Source organism: Primulina huaijiensis, chromosome 4 (genome assembly GCF_012295235.1).
Source record: "Primulina huaijiensis isolate GDHJ02 chromosome 4, ASM1229523v2, whole genome shotgun sequence".
Classification (NCBI taxonomy): domain Eukaryota; kingdom Viridiplantae; phylum Streptophyta; class Magnoliopsida; order Lamiales; family Gesneriaceae; genus Primulina; species Primulina huaijiensis.
Genome location: NC_133309.1, coordinates 3716128 through 3739338, shown reverse-complemented (window position 1 = coordinate 3739338; position 23211 = coordinate 3716128). Strand labels below are relative to the sequence as shown.

General features: G+C 37.7%; 1 protein-coding gene across 2 annotated transcripts; it reads left to right on the top strand.

Moving 5' to 3' along the window:
* The first annotated feature begins 15046 nt into the window (after nt 1–15046).
* Nucleotides 15047–22435, top strand: LOC140975260 (uncharacterized). Of its 2 annotated transcripts, XM_073438871.1 has the most exons (10): nt 15050–15831; nt 16406–17563; nt 17720–18865; nt 19060–19101; nt 19633–19709; nt 20378–20462; nt 20560–20643; nt 20790–20891; nt 20975–21073; nt 21931–22435. In XM_073438871.1, exons 1-10 carry the CDS (start codon nt 15109–15111, stop codon nt 22039–22041), a joined length of 3627 nt encoding a protein of 1208 aa, XP_073294972.1. In that variant the 5' UTR covers nt 15050–15108; the 3' UTR covers nt 22042–22435. The 2 variants fall into 2 exon arrangements, with proteins under 2 accessions (XP_073294973.1, XP_073294972.1); XM_073438872.1 differs by lacking the exons at nt 20790–20891; nt 20975–21073; nt 21931–22435 and having other exon boundaries at nt 15047–15831; nt 20536–20643.
* The last annotated feature ends 776 nt before the right edge of the window (nt 22436–23211 follow it).

The window sequence follows — 23211 nt, the reverse complement described above, 5'->3', positions numbered from 1 at the left end:
CTCATAAGCATTTCGATACGACCAAACGTCCGGTGTCTTGGCTATTCTGCCAAAGACTAGGTGTATCTACCTAAACTCTAATTCTGACAATGTGCAATGGGCCATTAACAACTCTGTCTTAATCTGGCCCTTCTGTCAGTGACTCTCACTCAATAGCTATCTACTATTCTATGCTTTTCTATAAATCAATAAACAAAGCATATTCATTCAAATGATACAAATATATGAAAAGCAATAACATACAAGTATGTGATTTAGGGAAACTCAAGTCCAATCTGACTTAAGTCGATCTCCCGATTCACATTGATTTATACCTTTGTCTTCTCAGTCTGACGAAGACGAAGTCTTGCATTCCAATCTGTCCATACCCAAATCTGGCAATGACAATATCAATATGCACAATATCAATGTACAACTCAATTTAAGACCTGTTCTGATCAATACACAAATCAAGACATACTCTGATCAATGTCAATAAAGTACGGTATAATCTAAAGCAATACTGAATCTGATCAATATCAATCTACTGATGTTTCGACGACATACTAATACAATCTCAATAACCGCGTCAATCTCAACATCACAGATATAATATCAGAACTCATACTCGATATCAGTATAACTCATAATCTCAACTATAATACAAATCTGATATCGAATCTCAATCAAATCAACTCCAAAAATCATAACAATTACATACACAGTCCGTTCTTCGATCTGACCTCAAATATACGATGCCTACTGTATCAAAACACCATATATGATTCATATTCGATTCTGACAATATCATAATTTCAAAACATATCAAAACGTAGCAAAACTTACGTCCAGTTGTAGCCTGCGTCGATAGGAACATAGTACTGAAGTCGGATTCAAAATCGGACGGACGGATCTTTCGCAAACTTCAAATTTCGACAATAAAAGGCGTGTGGATTTTTCACACTTCCCCCGGAGCTTCTCTCGATTTCTTTGCTATGGAATTGAAGGACTGAAACACTTATATATATCACTTGCATGGCTAAAGAACGTGACATAATCCTTCACGCAACACGTCTCGCGCATATGCGCGACATCACTCGGCGCATATGCGCGAGACCATATGTCTCGACGCGTGTATCTCGGCAGCTCTCGCGCATATGCGCGCCTTCCCTCGGCGCATATGCGTGAGGTTCTCTGGACATGGCGCTTGGCTTCTCGCGCATATGCGCGTTCGTCTTTCGCGCATGTGCGCCACATTCTCTGGAAATTTACTTTAGCTACTGGACGCATCGCGCATATGCGCGAGACCTACTGTCTCGGCATATTGCAACTCGCGCATATGCGCGCCTCACTTCCGCGCATGTGCGCGAGGTTTTCTGGAATTCACACTTTAGCTACTGTATACCTCGCGCATATGCGCGCCATCACTCCGCGCATATGCGCGGGGTCTTCTGCCCGTTCCGCGCATGCGTGCGCGTCCGGTCGCGCATGTGCGCGAATAGCACCGCCCTCGCACATATTTCGCGTCTTTTCTCGTCTTTCTCGGTCTAATACTTTCCGTCTATAATTACCTTGATTAATCAATAAATCATTTCAGATTAATCTCAGATTACGGTAATCAAATCTCGGGCATTACAATGAATTTGTCACTTTCAATCATTGTTCAACATTAATTGCACATTTAATGTTTTTTTTTGCGACTTTTAGCTCTTATCTTCTGAAAAATTTGATTGAATTTAGATAGTTTAGGAAAAATTTTGTCAATCGAGAGTTAGTAGGATATTGTGCATTAATACTTTAACTGGTATTCTCTGAACGGTTGGAGCTAAAGTATTCACTTTGATCTGCTAAGTCTGACCAGACGAATAAATGTAAGCTTTAAATCACCTCAACGATCCGGTCAGAGACAAATGATATTATGAAGTTTGCATACTGAAACACTAATAATATGTTGAGCAGCTTGAGTAGGTCCAGGGGTTGGAAGTTCTATAATACAAAGAAATCGACATTTGGACTCTTGAAACAACTCGATGTTATTATTATCATTACGAAAACTTAAGGTGATTTATGTTCTAATAATTTTTCTCTTTTTGGTGATGAAAAAACAAAGATGCGAAACTAAAAATATTATAGGTAAACAGCTAAGGAAAATAAGACATGAATTGAAAAATATTTTTCATGGAGATAATGAAGCCCATTGATACATTGCATAAGACAAATAGCAGCCGAGTAGACCTAAAAATAAATTTAAAACATATTTTTGTTGAATCGAGTTGCCACCACCACTACTTCCGCCTCATCTTTTATTTATGATTTATTATTCTTGCCTTCTTCTCTCATCAAACTGTTTCGATTCTTCATATCTTTCTCTCTGAACCCGCTTTTCCTTCTCCTCAAGCTTTATTTAATACATACCTTCCCTTTTTTGACGTCATCATGCTGCATATATTCAAGGATTTCCTACAATTGGCTACCAAGGGTTATTTGAAGATGATCCATCTGCTGATCCATATGATTTTTTAGTTGGGGCATCTGTCCGGATAGTTCAATATTCATGTTTACAGTTTGATGCTTCATTGACCTGATCAACAGGAAGTTTGTGGCTTCGCATCCTAATGGATTTCAATTCCTTCATAATTTGATGTTTGAAATTATCAAATGTCATTTTATGAGAAAAATACTTTATTTTCGTTGATTCAAACTTGTGGGGGGAAAAAATCTTCAATCTATTCGTCTTTTGGTTCTGAGAGTTGAGTGCTTTGTGATGTTGAAGGTCCATGCTTGAACATATCAAGAGGGTTGGGACATATAGTTTGATTTTGACTGGGCTTTAGGTCAGTCAATTTTTCCATTTATTTTGGTCCCGGTTGGACATGTTCACCTTCTTATTTAAAAGCGTTGTGAATCACTATGTCCTTGACCGTCGTATTTTCTGGAGATATTATCTGATCTTCTTCCATAATTTCACCGGTTGGAGTGGTTGAAAGTGAATCAATTTGGAGCTCTTCTTCTGTATAGACTCCTTATTTCTCAGAAATTGGATCTTGATGCAAAAGAGAAGAAGGGTCCATCTTGGACTGATCGAATTCAAACTTAGATAATGAACGAACCACTTCATCCACAAAATTCAAAGGCATCTCCAGAGATCTCCAATCTGATTTTCTGTTGGAGGAGGAGATGAAGGTGCTTTTGTAGAAATAATAATGGTGGGATCGGTTGGAATGGTTAAATCATTAATTGTAGTGGTACAAGGCTGTAGACTCTTTTTGATTTTGTGTAGGAGTGGTTTGAATTGTTATTCTATCACATTTTCCTCAACAGCTTGAGTTTGGAGAACTCCTGTTGGGATTTCTTTTGAGACTGGATGGTCACCAGCCTGACTTTTTCCTTAGTCAAAAACAGCTGAAAGATATTCTTCTTCAGCAACTAGGAGTTCATAATCATGTCATTTGACTTTCACCATCATTGACAGAGATGGAGTGTCCATCTTTAGGTGGCTGATGACTGCAACATTATCTTTGGATGTCGGACAATGGGAATTGAAGTTGTTTCTTTTCCTACTTGGTAATATGCCAGAGAGTGCTTTTACATTATTTTCATCTCAATAAAGTTTTGCCATTTTAGAGCTTCAAAGATAAGATCTATTTCAATCCATGTCAAAATCTATTTTTCTAGCTCGGCCACAACCTTGAGCTTTTTTTCATTTTTAATGATGTCAAAATGAAAAACGGTTCGATAATATACCCACATGTGGAACCGGTTCATTCTCTCCTTAGAAATTTCATCAACCCTTTGCATTGCCAAGTTGATGGTCTCTTGAGCATTTGATATTTTCTCTGGCTCGACGAATATCCCCTTCCCTTTGGCTTTTAGGTCAATGGAGGGTAGTCCGGATTGAGTTGCAACTTTTTCTCCATACTAGCCTCAACTTTTACTGTTGTTATATGCCATCTTTGAGGTTTTATCATCAAAAATGTCACGAATAAATTTTTACTGAAAATTTGAATATGGCTTCCTCATCTACAACGACAACTAATGATCCAATTTCACAAGGATAAAAATAGAAAAGTTCAACGGCGCTGAGATGGTAAACTCCAAATCTGTGGTGAGTCAAGTTAAAGAAATACAAGTACTATTGCAGGATATTCACGAGGAGGATATTAGTTTAAAAGAGTCTTTCAAGTTGCTGAACTGATTGAGAAACTCCATCCTTTGTGGAAGGATTTCAAAATGTAATTGAAGCACACACGAAAAAAATTGGACACGATGATCTGATTGTTCAACTGAGGATTGAATATGAGGTCAAAACCAATAAGATGATAGGAAAATTTAACATGGTGAGATCTATCAACAAAGAGAATAAAAATAAATTAATGGATGGACTAAAACAACAAAGAATCTGGAAAATTCGATTAAAAAGGTAATGTGAATCCTGGATTTGACCACTGTACCTTGACATAAGGTATTGTCTGGTTTCTCAACACTTGGTCTTTTGAGTCCACTATTCGGGTAGGGACTTCTTCGTATTTAAGTTCTTCGTTGAGTTTTCCTTCAATCATCAGTAATGTAACCTTGAGTACATGATTCGGATCTGGAACATATTTCCTGAGCTGTGAGATGTGGAAAACATTGTGAATCTTGGACATATCAGGCGGCAAAGCAAGACGGTAAGCTAAGGTTCCCACCTTTTCCAATATTTCGAACGGTCCCACATATCTCGGGTTTAACTTTCTGGATTTACTGAACCGAACTACTCCTTTAATGTGAGAGACCTTGACATAAGCCTTTCCACCGATCTCCAATTCCAACGGTCTTCTCTTCAAATCTGCCCAGCTCTTTTGTCTATCTTGGGCTGTCTTGAGTCTTTCCTTGATTATGGCTACTTTGTCAACGGTTATTTGAATGAGCTCTGGTCCAGTAACAGCCTTTTCTCCGACTTCATCCCAGTATAGAGGCGACCTACACTTTCGGCCATACAGAGCCTCATACGGAGCCATCTCAATGCTACTATGGTAGCTGTTATTATAAGCAAACTCTATCAACGGTAACTGCTCACTCCAATTTCCATGAAAATCCAGAGCACACGCTCTCAACATATCCTCGAGGGTTTGAATTGTCCTCTCGGTTTGGCCATCAGTCTGAGGATGATAGGCTGTGCTGAGAGTGACTTTGGTTCCCATCGCCTTTTGAAAACTTTTACAGAATCTTGATACAAATCTTGGATCTCTGTCAGACAGTATACTTGTCGGGACTCCATGTAGTCTCACTATATTGTCCATATACAAGGTAGCGAGTTTATCCAGGTTGTAAGTCATCCGTACCGGTAAGAAATGTGCAGACTTCGTCAATCTGTCAACGATTACCCAGATTCCGTCATGACCTTGACTTGATTTTGGTAGTCCGACTACAAAGTCCATGGAGATGTTATCCCACTTCCTTGTTGGTATTTCCAATGGCTGTAAAAGTCCTCCAGGCCTTTGATGTTCTGCCTTGACTTGTTGACAGGTTAGGCATTTGGAAACAAAGAGGGCTACGTCTTTCTTCATTCCATTCCACCAGTAGTTGTTCTTCAGGTCTCTGTACATTTTGGTGCTTCCTGGATGTACTGAAAATATCGATTTATGTGCCTCGGTCATTACTTCTTCTCGAACTCCATCGACATCGGGCACATACAACCGTCCTTCCATCCAAAGGATACCATTCTCATCAAGTTGAAATTCTGGAAGTTTTCCTTCTTGGATCTGTTCCTTAATTTTAAAGATGGAGGTGTCTTGACTTTGCTTTAATTTAATGGTTTCTCGAAGTCCTGGTTGTGCTGACAGTGAAGATAAGTTTACCTTTCAAAAATTTCTTCGACTCAATGCATCTGTCACCTTATTCGCTCTGCCTGGATGATAGTTGATTACTAAATCATAGTCTTTCAGAAGTTTCATCCATCTTCTTTGCCTCATATTTAACTCTTTTTGAGTGAAAATGTACTTGAGGCTCTGGTGATCAGTAAATACTTCACATTTTACTCCATAAAGGTAGTGTCTCCAGATTTTAAGCGCAAATTCCACTGCGGCTAACTCCAAGTCATGAATGGGGTAATTCTGCTCATATGGTTTTAGTTGCCGTGAGACATAAGCAATTACCTTACCCTCTTGCATAAGTACACACCCTAATCCTCCTTTTGAAGCGTCACTATATATTGTGAAGTCCTTGCCATCTTCAGGGAGGATTAATACTGGTGTAGTTGCGAGTTTTGTTTTCAGGGTTTCAAAACTCTTCTCATATGCTTCATTCCAAATGAACTTTGAGTTCTTCTGAGTAAGTTTAGTAAGAGGAATGGCAATTGACGAAAATTTCTCCACGAACTTCCTATAATAGCCAGCTAAACCAAGAAAACTCCTTACTTCAGTTACTGTCTTCGGTTGTGGCCAATCCTTGATTGCCTCTACTTTCTTAGGGTCTACTGACACCCCAGATTCAGAAATTATATGACCTAGGAACGCCACACTTTTTAACCAAAATTCACACTTCTTGAATTTGGCATATAGTTCCTTTTCTCTCAGTGTTTGCAACGTGAGACACAAATGTTCCAGGTGTTCTTCCTCACTTGGTGAGTATACCAAGATATCATCTATAAACACAACCACAAACCTGTCGAGGTATGGTTTGAATGCTCGATTCATTAGGTCCATGAATGCTGTCGGAGCATTTGTTAAACCAAAAGGCATTACCGTAAATTCGTAATGTCCATATCTTGTCCTAAAAGCAGTTTTAGGGATATCCTCGGTTTTGACTTTCAGTTGATGATAACCATATCTTAGATCGAGTTTTGAGAAAACTTTGGCTCCCTTTAGCTGATCAAAAAGATCGTTTATTCTCGGGAGTGGGTACTTATTCTTAATGGTGATCTTGTTTAACTCCCGGTAGTCAATACATAGCCTCATACCCCCATCCTTTTTCTTTACGAACAGCACTGGGGCTCCCCACGGGGATGCAATGGGACGAATCTGCTTCTTGTCCAGTAATTCCTGAAGTTGCTCCTTTAACTCTTTCAATTCGGCTGGAGCCATTCGGTATGGTGCCTTTGAGATTGGTGCAGCACCAGGGACCAAATTAATTTCGAATTCCACTTCCCTATCGGGTATCTCAACCGGTAATTCCTCGGTAAAAACATCTGGAAAATCCTGAACAATTGGAATATCTTCCAAATTTGGGACTTCTTCTCCCTTGATCTCAGTGATCATTGCCAGATAGATTTCTTCCCCTCCTTTTATGGCCTTCCACGCTTGTGAGGCGGATAACAGAGATTTCCTTTCCTTGGATTTTCCGTGGTATATGTCTTCTTCTTTAGTCGAAGTCTGAAGCCTAATTTCTTTCTTTGACAGTCCACTATGGCATGGTTTTTAGCTAACCGATCCATTCCAAGAATGATGTCAAACTCAACCATATTGAGTTGAATCAATTCTACTTCAAAATTTTGTTCGCTGATACAAATTTTACAGTTTCGATACACTTTGTGTGTCTCAATTATTTTACTCGCCGGTATTTCCACTTTTAATGGTTCACTAAGAGTATCATGTTCAAGTTTAAGCTTTTTAGCAAATCTTCTAGACACAAACGAGTGCGTAGCACCACAATCAAACAAGGCATATGCAGTCATTTCATTGAGTAAGATAGTACCTGCTACCACTTCATTAGTGTTATCAGCTTCCTCTTGGGTGATTGCATATACCCGTGCATTGGTTTTGTTTTCATTTTGCTTGCTGTGCCCCATTCCTTTGTCCTTATTGTCTGGACAATCTTTAATTCTATGACCCTGCTTTCCGCATTTAAAACAAGATCATGTCTTCCGATAACATTCTCCAACATGCTTCTGTCGACATGTATCGCACCACTTTCCTTCGGTGTTGCCAGTACTGTTAAAATTTCCTCTTGGAGGTCCGCTGGAATAATTTGGCTTCTTAAATTTGGGACCATTTTGGGTAATTTGGTTGACTAACGGTCTCTTATTTCTGTTTTCATCTTCACGGCGCTTAATATCTGTTTCCGCGCTCATTGCCGCGCCCATCAAATCAGCAAAGTTGTTTGGTTTGAACACTGCCAAAACCAATTGAATCCGGCTGTTCAGTCCTTTCTTAAAACGATGCATCTTCAAGGTTTCATCAGACATAATTGTTGGGACGTAGGTTCCCAAGTCATTAAATTTTGAGGTATATTCCATTACTGTCATATCCGGTGTCTGCCTGAAATTTTCAAACTCATTCAACTTCTGCAGACGAAACTCGGCTGGATAGTATTGTTTCAAATATTCTCTTCTGAAAACCTGCCATGTGATTTCTTCCATTTCTGCTAGAGATGGTGACACAGTTTCCCACCATTTCCTAGCTCGGTCTTCCAAAAACGGTGTTACAACTTCCACTCTCAGTTCTTCAGGTATTTCCAGTAAATGCAGATGTGTTTCGATATTCTTCAGCCAGTTGTGGCTGACTTCCGGGTCTGGGTTCCCATCGAAGGTTGGAACTCGATTTCTTCTCAGAGATTCATAATGGTATTTAATTCCATGAGGTTGTGGTGCTTGGGGTGGTTGGATCGCGTTAGCCAATGGGTTCACGAATCCTTGCAATGTCGTGGCTACGATAGTAGCTATCGCCATCATGTCTTCTTGACTGAGATTCACTCTTGGTGGTGGTGGATTTTCATTTTGGTTGGCACTACGAGGGTTACGGTTGTTTCGGGGTGGTCCGCCTGCCATATCCTATAAACATGTAATTTATTAATTTGTTTGTCACAATATTTGATTAAAGAAATAATTTCATTAATTTGTAATATTTTCATACAACCCAAAGTTTCTAATAAATGATTAATCAGATAGTTCTGGTTACAATTGATATTTAATCTAGAGTTCTCTCCCTACTCGTCTATGACTTCACCGTCTCCTACTGCCTCATTAATCTCCTCTTCTACAATAGGATTTTCTTCTTGGTTAGCTTCAAGTTCTTCAAAGAGTTCCTCCATATTGATCATGTTATTCTGTAGCTGATCAATATAATTTTGCAACTGTGTGTTGTGGTGGTCAAGGTTGTTTACTTGCTTCTGAAGCTCCTGTATTGTTGATTGGCTTACATTTTCATCAAATTCTTGTTCTTCGATCCGTTCTTCAAGACGGCGTTGTGTTTTGAGAAGGCTATTATCCCGGATTTGGAGTGTAAGAATCCTATCATGAGCTTTGTTTAACTCTTGCTTGGTGATCTCGTGTCGACGTTCCGTCTCCAGATGATAGGCAGCATAACGTCTAACGTCCTCGCGTAGTTTCTTTTCTTCCTCTCTGGCTTCACAAGATCCTCCATCATGCATACGTTATTCCCATCCAGCTGGTAGTTGTCTCTCTCAAGTTTTTCATTTTTTTCTTTCAGTGTTTTAATTTCTGTCTCCTTTTCCTGAAGTTGTTTTTGAATTTCATTTATAATGCTTTGAAGATCCATGTTTGTTTTCCTATAAAGATAAAAACACAATTTTATTGATAGTATACTCATCCAATTTTTTAATATGCAATAATATAATAGAAAGTGTCATTTAAAAATAATTCAGTACATAATATTTTCTTAATCATAATTTCATTACAATCCAAATATTTTTATTATAATCTTGATATTAATCTAGTCTATCATCTCTCCTCCGTCGCTGTCGCTGTCACTGTCTTCATCGGCCACCTCCATCGGTGCTTCTTCCTCTTCCTCCATGTTCTCTATTACCAGGTGCAAATAGTTGTTCTGATCTTGGAGTCTGTCCATAGTGCCGTGGAGCTTTGAGATGTACCGCTCTTGCTTGGCACTGAAATCTTCCTGACGCTGACGAGCCTGAGTAGCGCGCTCTCTCTCTGTCTCAACTCTTTCCAGCAGATCCTTGTTTAGTGAAGCTAAGCGCGCAATGCGAGCCGAATTAGTCGGTATCTGTAGTAGTTGGCTCTCAGCCAAGTCCAAGTGATGAGTCAATCGCTTAATCAGAAATCTTCGGCAAAATTTCAATTTCAGTTTTGTAATGTGACATTTTTAGTCTTATATTTATCGTTTTATCAATCTACGATCCAATCATATAATTAAATAATTAATGTCATTATAAATTTTTTATTATTACACCATTAACAAACATTAGCTGTAATCGTATCATCATATGGTCGACTGATCAGTCTTAGATCACCATTGCGCATAAGGACGGGCACTAGGCCTTGTCGTAAGTGAAAATACGATCGTCAGGCTACCTCTGGGGTCTTTTCCTTTAAATGGACTCCCTTTGAGGTCTTTTCCCGCATCCGGGATCCCACTGGGGTCTTCTTCCATAGACAGACTCTCTCTAGGGACTTTTCACTCACGATATTCCAAATAATGTCATATCATATCATGTTTTTCATAGTCAATTCACATCTTTCAAAATATTTTCTTTTTTTTTTATTCATAAAATATTGTGTCCTTCAAAATTCGTAAAATAACATTTTACAGTCAAAATCGTACAGCTTTAACATAAATCATAAAATTCTATTTTTCATCATAATCCTTTTTAAAATATTATTTAGCATGTATTATGATTCTTTGGGGTACTTCCAAGCCTTTCGTACTACCTGGGATGCAAAATGACCATTTTACCCCTGGACTCCAAAATTCCCGATTTTGACTTTTTCTTACCTTTATTGACTCGAGCCTATCCCATAGTATCATATAAGCTTAAATTTGACTTCTAATATTTTTTCTTAGACGTAAACCCGAGCCTTTCGATTTAATAACTTAATGACTAAACCATGAAGCGTTTTTTAACCCGAATAAATTCAAACTTAATATTTTCTTTCCCAAATTTTAAACATAAAATTTTCATCCATAAACTTAACATGATACCTTAAAATAGACCTATAAATATTTCTTAGACGTAAAATTAAGCTCCTCGATTAATTTCCCAACTCGTTTTAAAACTTAACCGTACGTCCCGATTTAACATATACTGACTCAAAACTTAATCAAACTTGAAACATAGCTTATTAACACCTTACTAACCCTTTTTCATCCTAAATCAAGCCAAATAAAACCCTTGAACAAGCCTAGAACCATGCTGAAAAATTCTGCTCATTTTCGAAAACTCTAGATTGCACAAACTCTCAATCCCTTCGACCCCTAGCCCATGGCCGACCCGACCAACCCCTAGCTGACCATACTAGGACCATGACACTATCCTAGAGACCTTGCTGGACCGAGGTTAAAGAGCCTAGAACCCCCAGCCCTAAGCCGCACCCCTACATGACTTAAACAACCCAAAATGATGTGCAACATTTATTCTCTCTTTCCAGCCCTTGCACAGCCCATCTAGGACCATGACTAGACTCTCTTAGGACCCTTGAACACATCACAAATAGCAACTAGAAGTCTCCCTCGCCTAGGACCAGAAACGCAAACCCTATCCCCATTTGATCTCAATTTTCGTTCAACATCTTGCCTTACATGTACAGCCCTTAATCGTGGCCCTTAACCACCCTTAAACATAATGAACTTCATCCCTTCCCATAGACCTTTGATGGCATCCCCTTTATGCATCATAATCATGAGTTTGAAAGCATGAAAATCCAAGTTTTAAATTGTACAAGTCATAAAAACGAAAATAAAAGGAGGGTTTCATATTATTCATGCAAACATTATTAAACACACATAATATGGTTTGCATAGTGCAAAAAGAAAGTTTAGAAACGTGCTTTTGTGTTTAAAACGCTGGAAATATGCTTAAATAATATTCTTAAAATATTTAAAATAAATATTTTCTTATCTAAAAATAAAAATTTAGCTTTTAAATATTTAACACCTTAATCGTCTCCGATCCTTCGTCCATGGCCAACCACCGATATTCGTCTGAAAATTTTTAAATTATGAAACCAATCAAAATTACACAATTAATCATTTAGTCTCTCAAAATATATCATTCACGCATCCAAAATCATTTAATAAAAATATTTTAGTAATTTAATAATTTTCATGCATGCGTTCTACGTAGACTTATTTTCGGGCGTTACAATATGTGTTCCATGGACAAAACGACACAATCGAAAACCAAAAGAAAATTCTAGAGGAGTTACCATGCATGTCTGATTGTATGGTTTTACACAAACTACCAAGAATTTCAAGACATCATGTTCAATTTGTGGTCTAATAAATCCGATAGTATTCTACTAAGGAAGGTTCAAAGCCAGAAAATATGCAATGATTTTTTGTATGAACTCTCTTTCGACATCACGTGCATTTATGTGGGAGATTGTTGGAATATTTTAGGCTTAATTATTAGTAATTAAGCAAAGAAAAATACGAAGAAAACTCGAATAAAAGAAATGGAAAAAAACATGGGCCCTAAAGCTGCCAAGGAATTTTTCATGCATCGAGAGAAGCACTAAGGAACTTGAAAGAGGCGCCTCAGCGTCCCATTGTGTGCATGCTAGGCATGGAGGCGTCTCAACACCACAAGTGTGGACTTGCTTGTTGCCCAGGGGAAAGGGAGGCTCCCAAGCACCCGTAAAGTGGCGTCTTGGCAACAAAAATGCTATTTGGAAGTAGATGCGAGTTTTTCATGGATCAATGCATTCGAGATGATGTTAATTCATTAGAATTTTTTATTAAGAGACGCCTAATTTATGAAACAACATGTCTCTGCATATTAATAAATAGATGATCAAATGTCATTCCGAAATATATTTTTTTATGAATACATTATGCATTCGTTTTGTTTGTAATTATTAATTCTTAAAGAAAGAGAGTTATACAGTTATTTTTGTTATAAAACTTGTGGTTTTCTTTGTTGTTATCATAAGATAAGTTATTATATCTTGGTAGAAGATTTCCAACCACCGAAATACCAGAGCGGAGCAAATTCTTTTTAAATACATAATATTCAACATTAGCCTCAATTTTTACTGTTCTTATCTGCCATCTTCGAGGTTTCATCACCATAATAATTTTATAAATTTCCAACAACAAAAGAAAATATTGAATTTTAAATAATTTTTCTTGCCTTTTTATTAAATGTTTGACACAAATGAGAGATTTTAAACAAAAAATAAAAACGTGGAATAAAAAACTGAACATCTTAAATGCAGTTTTGCTTTCGGTTACTATTTTCGTTCTAATCTGAACCAATTTAAAGTAAAATCTAATTTTTAAAATTTTAATAATTAGATAAAATAACAGTACTTGTTGAAAAATATTTTAACTAAATAAATCAGTTATCAAATATCATAAAAAAAATGTTGTTTCCTACAAATGTAGTGAGTATAAGTTTTTGTATTTTTAACGGTTCAATTGTTTGTAGAAGACAAAATATGATAATATACTCTTAAAAAGATATCATCTTTGTAAGTGTGAGGACGAACCATCTCAGCGAAATACTTATGAAGCCATATGTGTGTCATGGACAAAACGGACACGATCGAAAACCAAAAGAAAATTATAGAGAAAGTTATCATGTATGTATAGTTGTCTGGTTTTACATAAACCGCCAAGAATTTCAAAACATCATGTCCAATTTGTGGCCTAGTAAATTCGATAGTATTCTACTAAGGAATGTTTAAAGCCAAAAGCTACATTTTCCTGCTGCAATGATTATTTGTGTGAACTCTCTTTGGACATCACGTGCATTCATAATTAATTTCATTCATGTGGGGGATTGTTGGAATGTTTTAGTCTTAATGAATAGAAATTAAGCAAAGAAAAACATGAAGAAAACTCGAACGAAAGAAATGGAAAAAAAACATGAGCATTAAAAGCTGTCAGAAATTTTTTCAAGCAGTAGGAGAAACACTGAAGTACTTAAAAGAAACGCCCCAGCGCCCCATTGTGTGCATGCTAGGAACGGAGGTGCCTGCTTTAGGCGCCTCAGCACCAAAAGTGTGGACTGGCTTGTTGCCCAGGTGAAAAAAGAGGCTCCCAAGTGCCCGCAAAGTGGCGTCTTGGAGCCTAAAATGATGTTTGGAAGCCGATGAGTTTTTTATGGATCAATGCATTCTAGATGATATTATTTGATGTTATTCATTAGAATTTTGTATTATGAGACACCTAATTTTTGAAACAACATGTCCATGCATATTAATAATTATAAATAGATGATCAAATTTCATTATTAAATACACTTCTTATTAATACATTATTCATTCGTTTTGTTTGCGCTTATTTATTCTTAAAGAAAGATAGTTTATACTATTTTTTTGTTATAAAACTTGTGATTTTCTTTGTTGTTATCGTAAAAGAAGTTGTTATATCTTGGTAGAAGATTGCCGACCACTGAAATATCAGAGCGGAGCAAATTCTTTTTAAAAATATAATATTCAACACTAACCTCAATTTTTACTGTTCTTGTCTGCCACCTTCAAGGTTTCATCACCACAAAAATTTTATTAAATTTCCAATAACAAAAGAAAATATTGAATTTGAAATAATTTTTCTTGCCTTTTGATCAAGTATTTGACCCAAATGAGAGATTTCAAACAAAAAAGGAAAATGTGGAATAAAAAACGAATATCTTAAATGCGGTTTTGCTTTCGGTTACTGTTTTTGTTCTAATCTAAACCGATTTATAGTAAAATTTATTTTTAAAAATTTTAATAATTAGGTAAAAATAACAATACTAGTTGAAAAATATTTTAACTAAAAAAATCAATGATCAAATACCATAAAAAGATTGAAAATATTCCATTTTTATTGGAAAATAAACAAAAGAGGTTAACGAGATGTTATAATAAGATTACTCGATCCAATGTCTTATAATTGATGTGTAATCGGAAATATTCTGCAAAATTTCAATTTCAGTTTTGTATTGTGATATTTTTAGTCTTATATTTATAGTTTTATCAATCTACGATCCAATCATATAACTAAATAATTAATATCATTATAATTTTTTTATAATTACACCATTAACAAACAAACACTTCCAAGACAAAATTTTTAACCATACAATTTTAAATTTTTAAAAATGATATTAATTATTTGATTAAAAAAATTGCATTCTTATTCTTTCGCCCGTATTTCCCAAAATGCCCCTCACTCTCCGGCGCCATAATTCAATGTGATCACACATAGATAACATGAAACACGATTCGATGTGGCAAAATTCTCCGTAATGCTACGATTCTACCGATTCTATCGCCGGAATATTCGCCTCCCGCTCTTCCGCCGTGCGTTTTCTTCCAATTCCGAACCCTTCAAGGATGCCAGCCTTGTCCCTCCACCGCCGCCAGTTACTCTCCAAAATCACCGTCCCGCCCCACTCCCCTCCCCGTCGTCGTCCTACTCCTCTTTCTCAAAAATTTCCATCGCCGCCGCCATCACCTCCACCGTACTACTCGCCTCCTACACCCTGACAACCTCCCAAAACGAGGCCCCTGCGGACCATTGGAAGAGAACGAGATTGATGTACGAGGAACTCGAAATTGCGGTCGAAAGATACAACGAATCTTTCAATAGAGTATTGCATAAGATGAAGCAGACCAGCGTGGCGGCGTCGGTTTTGTGGCAGTCGCTGAGGTCGGTGATGTCGTCCGCGAACCATGAGGTTAGGGCGGGGTTCGAGCTGCGGGTGGCGGCGCTGTTGGCAGATATTGTGGCGGTGAGCGAGAGCCGGAGGGCTGCCATAGTTGGTGCCGGAGGCGGTGCTGTGATCGATTGGTTGTTGGAAACTGTGGCGGTGCCCAAGGAGGGTAATGGGACGCAGTCTGAAGCCGCCAGGGCATTAGCGTACTTGATTGCGGATCCAAATGTGTGCCAGGAGGTTTTTGCACGGCCTCATGTTGTTCCTTATTTGTTGAAATTTATTTTCTCTGCTCAACCTCGGCGATCAAAGAACGTAAGCGGTTATGTTTGTTGATTTCATTGAGTTTTTCATGTTTTATGCATGTGTTTCTGTTCTCTCAAGTATACTTAGATTGATGGAATTGTTGTATGTTTGAGCATTGTGTGGTAGATGATCCTGCAATGTGCTTATAAGGGAAAATATTTGATCTGTCTGATTCATAGTAGTCCAATCATTTGGGAACGCTAATGCTATTTGGTTTATTTAAAATTTTTAGCTCCGATTGAAGTATCAGTGTTCAGAAATTTGGAACCTTGAATGCCAATTCTTTTCTTTCTCTTGAAGTCACAATTTTAGAGACTTTGTGTACTATTGTCGTTTCCGTTATGTAAATGATAGACGCGTGACAAACTGTTTTTTTGTTAAAAACTTTACTTCAAAGGAGATGTCCTTGCCTTTGTCAGAGCCCCATCCTTTCTGGGTAATAACTTCTGTTGATGTTTGTTTTATCTATCATTGACTATGTGGGATGGCTTACTCCCAAATCATGGAGGAATCGCAAAATACCAATTTTTTTTGGAGCCTCTTGGTTTTAGTGGCACTTATATACCGTGTTTCTGTGAAGCAGCAACCAAGACGTAGTTCATTCGATGTTTCTACTTCTTTGAAAGGTAGGAGCATGCTTGTGGCTGCAATTATGGATGTTGTTACTTCCAACTGTGACAGTGTGGAGAAATTAACTTTCAAGCCATTGCTACCAGAGAATGCCGAAACTAGAGATATTGCAGCAGCTATCGAAGTGATCGAGGGAGGCATGCACTGGGATGAGCTGCATGAGGACGGAGATGATAATAATGGTGGAACAGGATTGAAGGGTATCGGAATTAAGGTTCTTGGAGGTACCACAGTTTTGGGCTTTTCAGGAGTTAATGGAGTTGCAGAAATGGAGCATTCTGATGCCAGTGACCTCAGGACAGTAAAATTGGTGCCAAAGAATTTGTTCTTCAACAAAATAAGTGAAGTCTCTCCTGCACAAGCTAAATTGTCTTCTGCTGTTGTTCCTGGCCTTTGGGATGATTTGCATTCTGAACATGTGGCTGTCCCATTTGCGGCTTGGGCACTAGCGAACTGGGCAATGGCTTCTGCAGGTAATAGGTCTCATATTCAAGAACTAGATCGAGATGGGCATGCGGTTATGAGCGCTTTGATGGCGCCTGAGAGGTCAGTGAGATGGCATGGGAGCTTGGTGGCTCAGTTACTCTTAGAGGACCAAAATCTGCCTCTAAATGATTCTATTTCTGAATGGGGTTCAAGCCTTCTTTGTACTATTTCTCAAGCTAGCAAAACTCAGGACATACCTTTGGCTCAAGTGGCTTTATCTGCATTGTTGGTTTCCATTGAGAGAAGCCCTGAAGCTCAGGAAGTAGTGATGGACAAAGGTCTTCATTTGATGAGGGATGCTGCTAAACGAACGGTGATGCATAAACCTGTCCAAGAATCATTGTCAAAAGCTTTGAAATTATTATGCTCCAGGGAACTGCATATGTCTCTTGAAGAGAGTCAAAAATGGTCAGCAATTTTACTTCCTTGGATATTTGGCAAAGTTTCTTCTGACACAATTCGTTCATCAGCAATAAATATCCTCTCACACATTCTCGAAGATTATGGGCCATCCTCGATACCAATTTCTCAAGGATGGTTGACTGTTATGCTGGCAGATACTCTGAGCTGCAGGAAAGCAACATTAACAAAGGGAAGTGCCCAGCTTGATAGTGATAAAGTGAAGGTCTGTTGATGAATTGTACACTGGAGTAATTGATCGCATAGATTTACATATCCTGTTTTGAATAAATATGGATAACATCCTGTTTTTATTAAAAATTGATTCCATCAAACCATTTTGGTCATTCTCATGATTTTGTGAAAGTTTTCTTCCTTGCAGACTCAAATTGATCTGTCGAATGTTGTTTCAGCTACCCAGACCGCAAGTCAGTTGGCGAATGCCGTTGTTAGCTTAGCAGGAAGGCAACTTGGAATGGCCACTGACAATGACGATATGTTTCCACTAGCTGAGCTTTTATGCCTCGAACCCTTTGCAGGACCATTTAAGAATCTTAAGAAGGACAAAGCACCAAAAATTACTGCTGCAGATTCTGCTTTGGCCACTCTAAAAGGCATCAAAGCTCTAGCAGAAATATGTGCTGAAGATCCCATTTGTCAACACAAAATAGCCGAGTGCGGAGTGTTGTGTTTGCTTAGACGTCTTTTGTTGGAAGATGATTACGAGCAACTAGCTGCAATTGAAGCATATGATGCATCACGAGATCTGGAGGCACAGGAGCGGTTGCCATCTTCCCCTGCTGATTCATCTGTTGATGATGCATATGACCCATCTAATATAAGAGTTCCTGCTACAGCTCATATTCGGAGGCATGCAGCTCGACTACTTACTGTACTTTCAGCTCTTCCTGACATCCAGAAAGCAATTGTAGATGATAAATCTTTGTGTAAATGGCTCGAGGAATGTGCTACAGGGCATATTCCTGGTTGTAATGACCTTAAAATTCAGAGTTATGCCAGGGCAATACTCTTGAATGCTTTTTGTAGTGATCCAGCTTGTTGGATCTCTGAAAATGACGATGCTTCTGAAAGTGGTTCTTTAAACAAAAAGCGGTCCAGCCCTCGGTATTCTGATATGATATTTTTAATTAATCCTGAATTGCCTCACTGGAAATGTATAGAGAAAAGAGCACCAAACTTTGTTGACACATCGCCAGCTGATGATGATTCCATTGATACAGAAGATAGGTCACGTACCAAATCTTCAGAAGATGACAAATCTCCTGCTTCCACACCCGGAACAAGAAACTGCTTGGAAATGGAGATTCCTCCATTGGACGTCGTTTTTGTCCATGGCCTTCGTGGAGGTCCCTTCAAAACTTGGCGGTTATCCGAGGACAAGTCATCAACAAAGTCTGGCCTTGTTGAAAAGATTGACGAAGAGGCTGGCAAACAAGGAACATTTTGGCCTGGAGAATGGCTTGCAGCTGACTTCCCCAATGCCCGCTTGTTTAGCCTCAAATACAAGGTTCAAGTTGTCTTATTTAACTCATTACCGTGTTTAAACTACTCCAGTTTCTTGGATTTATTTCAACAATATGCTACCATCAAAGTTGGGTTATTTAATCAGATTAAGAAGCTGGATACTTGAATTAAGAGATCTTTTGGGGGATTATTGTTTACTTTTTCGAACTCTGACTTTTGAGCCAATGATACATGCAGACAAATCTTACTCAATGGTCTGGAGCAAGCCTACCTCTTCAGGTGCGTTTGTGTTTTAGCAATTATGTAGATAAGTTACTGAACATTTGGTACTTAATCATTTACCAAATAACAGCGTGTCTTGATTTGTTTGCTATAGCACATTAACCTTGCCTTGTGTAAATAAATGAACCACAAATGATTAACCCTAACTGGTACCAGACATTTTTTCTTCATACCACCACAACTCACAGCTACTTAAATTTCTACTGGATACAAAACAGATAAATGGGGTGTGATAGTTGGTATAAAATGTGATCCATAAATTGGTTAGATAGAAATTCTACTTTGTATAGCCTTGCAATGAATTATGCGAGGACAATGTCGTGCTCTATTTATGCTTATTAGTTCCTTGAGATGACAGTCAAGTGAAATAACTGTTTGGGGATTGTCTAATATGTAGAATTGACTTTTAATTTTCTTTTAATTTTGTTATTTTTTTCTCCAGTCATTTTGGTTTGCTTCTCTTATTTTTCACTTTATGTTATGGTCTATTTAGATGTTTAGCTGTTCTGCTTTCTTCGCAATTTGCAGGAAGTTAGCTCCATGATGTTGGAAAAACTTGTTGCTGCAGGCATTGGGGATCGACCAGTTGTATTTGTAACTCATAGGCAAACTCCCATCTTGCTGCGCATACACAATTTCTCTTAGGAAAATTGATGTTTAACTCACATTCTTACTTTTTGCTTCAATATATACAATTCTGCTTTAATGAATTGTATTTATGATGTTTATAATTAATTTTTATGTCTATAGAACGACAGAAACCTGTCTTAGATAGGAGGTGGCAAGCAAAGCACTTAAATAAAATAATAGCACAATATAGCACCCATATTCAAATCTCTTTTACATAGGACTCTGAATTTCGAAAGGTGCTTGAATGAATTAATGAATGGCAATGATATTTGAAAGATGTCAAGGAGATTCATGAAGTCAGGCAGGTGTAGAAAATTTATTATTAGACTCCACAACTTAAAGGATGTATAGGAAGATTTTTCTTCTGTTTGCCTGGATACAAACTTGAACCTGTAGAACAGTATTTTTACAGGTTTGGTTTGTTGAATTTGTTTATTTTTCAGAAATAAAAAACAATTACTTAGAATATTCCTATTGTAGTTGACTATATTCGGTTCAGTCAACCTCCATATCGGAGTTGTTCCATGATATGACAAGATATCACAAATGATTTTCATCCCATGTTTCCGCATCGTGGAAAATTGTAATCCATATGGCATTTGCCTACTGAGAATTTATATCATAAATTTCTTTCTTTTTGCAGCATGGGAGGCTTGGTGGTCAAGCAGATGTTATTTCAAGCAAGGACAGAAAACAAGGATAATTTTGTTAATAATACCATCGGAATTGTATGTGTTTCTGCAGTTGATTAAATAATGCGTGTTCGCCTTTCTGTTAGATAAATTAAGTTTGCGCTAAAAGGTTCCTTATGCATGAATGTTTTAGGTGTTCTACAGTTGTCCGCATTTTGGTAGCAAACTTGCAGACATGCCATGGCGTATGGGTCTTGTGTTGCGTCCTGCACCTACTGTTCGTATTTTGCATTTTCATATGTGCTGTCCTTTAAATTATCCCCCCTTTTCTTCCCAAGTGTGATTGAAGTTTATCTCCTTGTTGCATAACTAGTAATGTACTGTGAGTATTGAAATGATGTGGATTGTTTTTGCTGTCACCAGATAGGAGAACTAAGAAGTGGATCTCCACGGTTAGTTGAGCTTAACGATTTTGTCCGTCAACTTCACAAGAAAAGGTTGCTTGACGTCCTCAGTTTCTGTGAGGTAGTTAGCTACATTTTGTCTGAATCATTAATTCATTTCGTACCAATCATTTGTTGATTTGATGTCTATCTACGTTTTGGCAGACCAAGGTAACCCCAATTGTTGAAGGTTATGGAGGGTGGGCATTTCGAATGGAGATTGTACCCTTGGAATCAGCGTATCCTGGATTTGGTGAACTTGTTGTAAGTATTGGCTATTGTACTTCATTATTTCCCTTCAGTCTAAACTATTGAGGCATATGTCTAGCGTTCAGCATCGCGTAATTGAATTGTTATCATTATGGTGTCTAACATAAAAGCAATCTACTATGAGATTTACCTCATAGTAGATTGCTTTTCATACTTGTACTAGTAGGAAGTTGAGTGAACACGTGATTATGTGATAGGGAATCTGGGTGGAAGTGTGCAACTCCGAGCTCTTCAGAGTGCACGTGAAATTGAGTTTGCTTTATTTTTTTTAAATATATATGCTTTTTCTGTGCATCTTTATATTTTTATAATTTTATATTGCAATTGATTGAAAAACTCATCACTTAGTGGGAAGCATGCTAAATCTTGGTCATTTTAGCGACGGAAGGGTGGCCGTGCAAAATTTTCGCTTCATATTTTCATGGGGTGATCTATGGGTTGGATTCGGATGTGTGTACTCCTGGACCTGAATCAATACTTTTAGCTTGCTTGTTTAAATTCAGATCCAGTAGGATTGTCATTTTTCTATCAAAGTCCGAATTTACGCTGTACGCGGTTCTCATTCCAAAATGTCTATGTAATAAAATCATCACACTACAGTCTTGTTTTTATGTATAGAAATAGTGTAACATGATCATGAAATTCGTAACATCAATGATAACTAATAAAACAAATGATTTATTTCAAATTTGTTTGATTCAGATCTTAATCAGCTTCAATCAAGATTGCATCCATATTCAGAGCATAATCATACAAACCAGGATTGGATCCAATTGCCAAATGCCACATTAATATGTTAAATTTCATATTATATGTTGAACACTGATTTGCAATTTGTTGTTCCTCTTCAGGTTTTGGATTCAACAGATCATATAAATTCTTGCAAGCCTTTGAGTCGCGGCGATCCTTCTTATAAAGACACTTTAGAGTTCATACAAAAGCTGAAAGCACACTATACTTAAAAAGACACTGTACATAATTAGAGATAACAGTCAGTTTCTTGGATCATTTTTGTCCGGGCGGTAACCGTGGAGTGCAGTTGGAGCCTAATGAACTGGGGTTTCAACATCTCCATCGTTCACGTGAATCGACGACATTCATGAACAGTCTCAATGCTTGGATATATTCTCTTGTTTGGATCATGATGTTGAACCTTGGAAACTTAGAAATTTTTTTGTGTAGTGACTTTTTTAAATATAATTATAGGTATAGGGAATCGAAGTAGTCATCTTGCGGTATCGCGATATTGGCTCTTGGCTAGTGATGTTGTTGCATATTAGTTACTCATTTGTCAATAAAAACGTTGTATTCATAATGCAGAATGTAAACTTTAGGTGAATACTGCATAGTGTTTCTTGTGTCCTCTCTGTTTTTTATTATTTATATTTTCAATATGTTAAGATGTATTTTTGAAAAAAATTATGAAAAAACCTCTATTAACATTAAGACTGAAAATATAATCTGTTCATAAGGCTTTTGATAAGTTATCTAAATATTATTATTATTGAAAAAGATAATTGTTTGTTGTTTCTGAAAATCTTTAAGCAAGAGAATTTTGAATGTTTTGTGGGAGACCCGGCGGTTCAGCAGGTGGCAGAACAAACGTGGTCTCCTCCACCCCCAAACCAACTCATTTTAGACGTGGATGCAGGTTTTGACATGAAAAATAACAGATTCAGTGTTGGGATTGTGGTGCAAGATGATCATGAGCTGATTTGGAGTGCACTTGCAACTCCTATCAGATTTCCAGGATCCGTTACAGGTGCAGAGTTGTTGGCAATGAAAAGTGGTTATGTATTTTCTTGGACTCATTGGATCATATTCGGATGGTTATTTCTCCTGACGATGAGCTTGGTCCGTTCAGTGTCTTGGCTTTGGAAACGGGACAGAGAAGGTGGAGGCAAATACGACACGCTTAGGGGCGACAATACCTTAGGTGCAGCACTGACGAGGGCAAATGCGATTGTGTCGTGGGCAAAGACGATGTTTGCAGTGACTTGAGGGCTATATATACGGGCTTGAACCATTGACCTTCTTGGTAAAACAGATCAAACTTATTATTATTATTATTTTATAAAAATGATCATAATTGTTTCAAAGACCCAACGTGCATTTTTTGCATTGGGCTCGTA

What these genes read in the sequence shown, in the direction of transcription:
- LOC140975260 (XM_073438871.1), top strand. Translation starts at nt 15,109, where the DNA reads ATGCTACGATTCTACCGATTCTATCGCCGGAATATTCGCCTCCCGCTC. An exon ending in TTGATAGTGATAAAGTGAAG is followed by an intron (nt 17,564 to 17,719) that starts GTCTGTTGATGA and finishes TCTTCCTTGCAG; the next exon opens with ACTCAAATTGATCTGTCGAA. An exon ending in CTGGATTTGGTGAACTTGTT is followed by an intron (nt 21,074 to 21,930) that starts GTAAGTATTGGC and finishes GTTCCTCTTCAG; the next exon opens with GTTTTGGATTCAACAGATCA.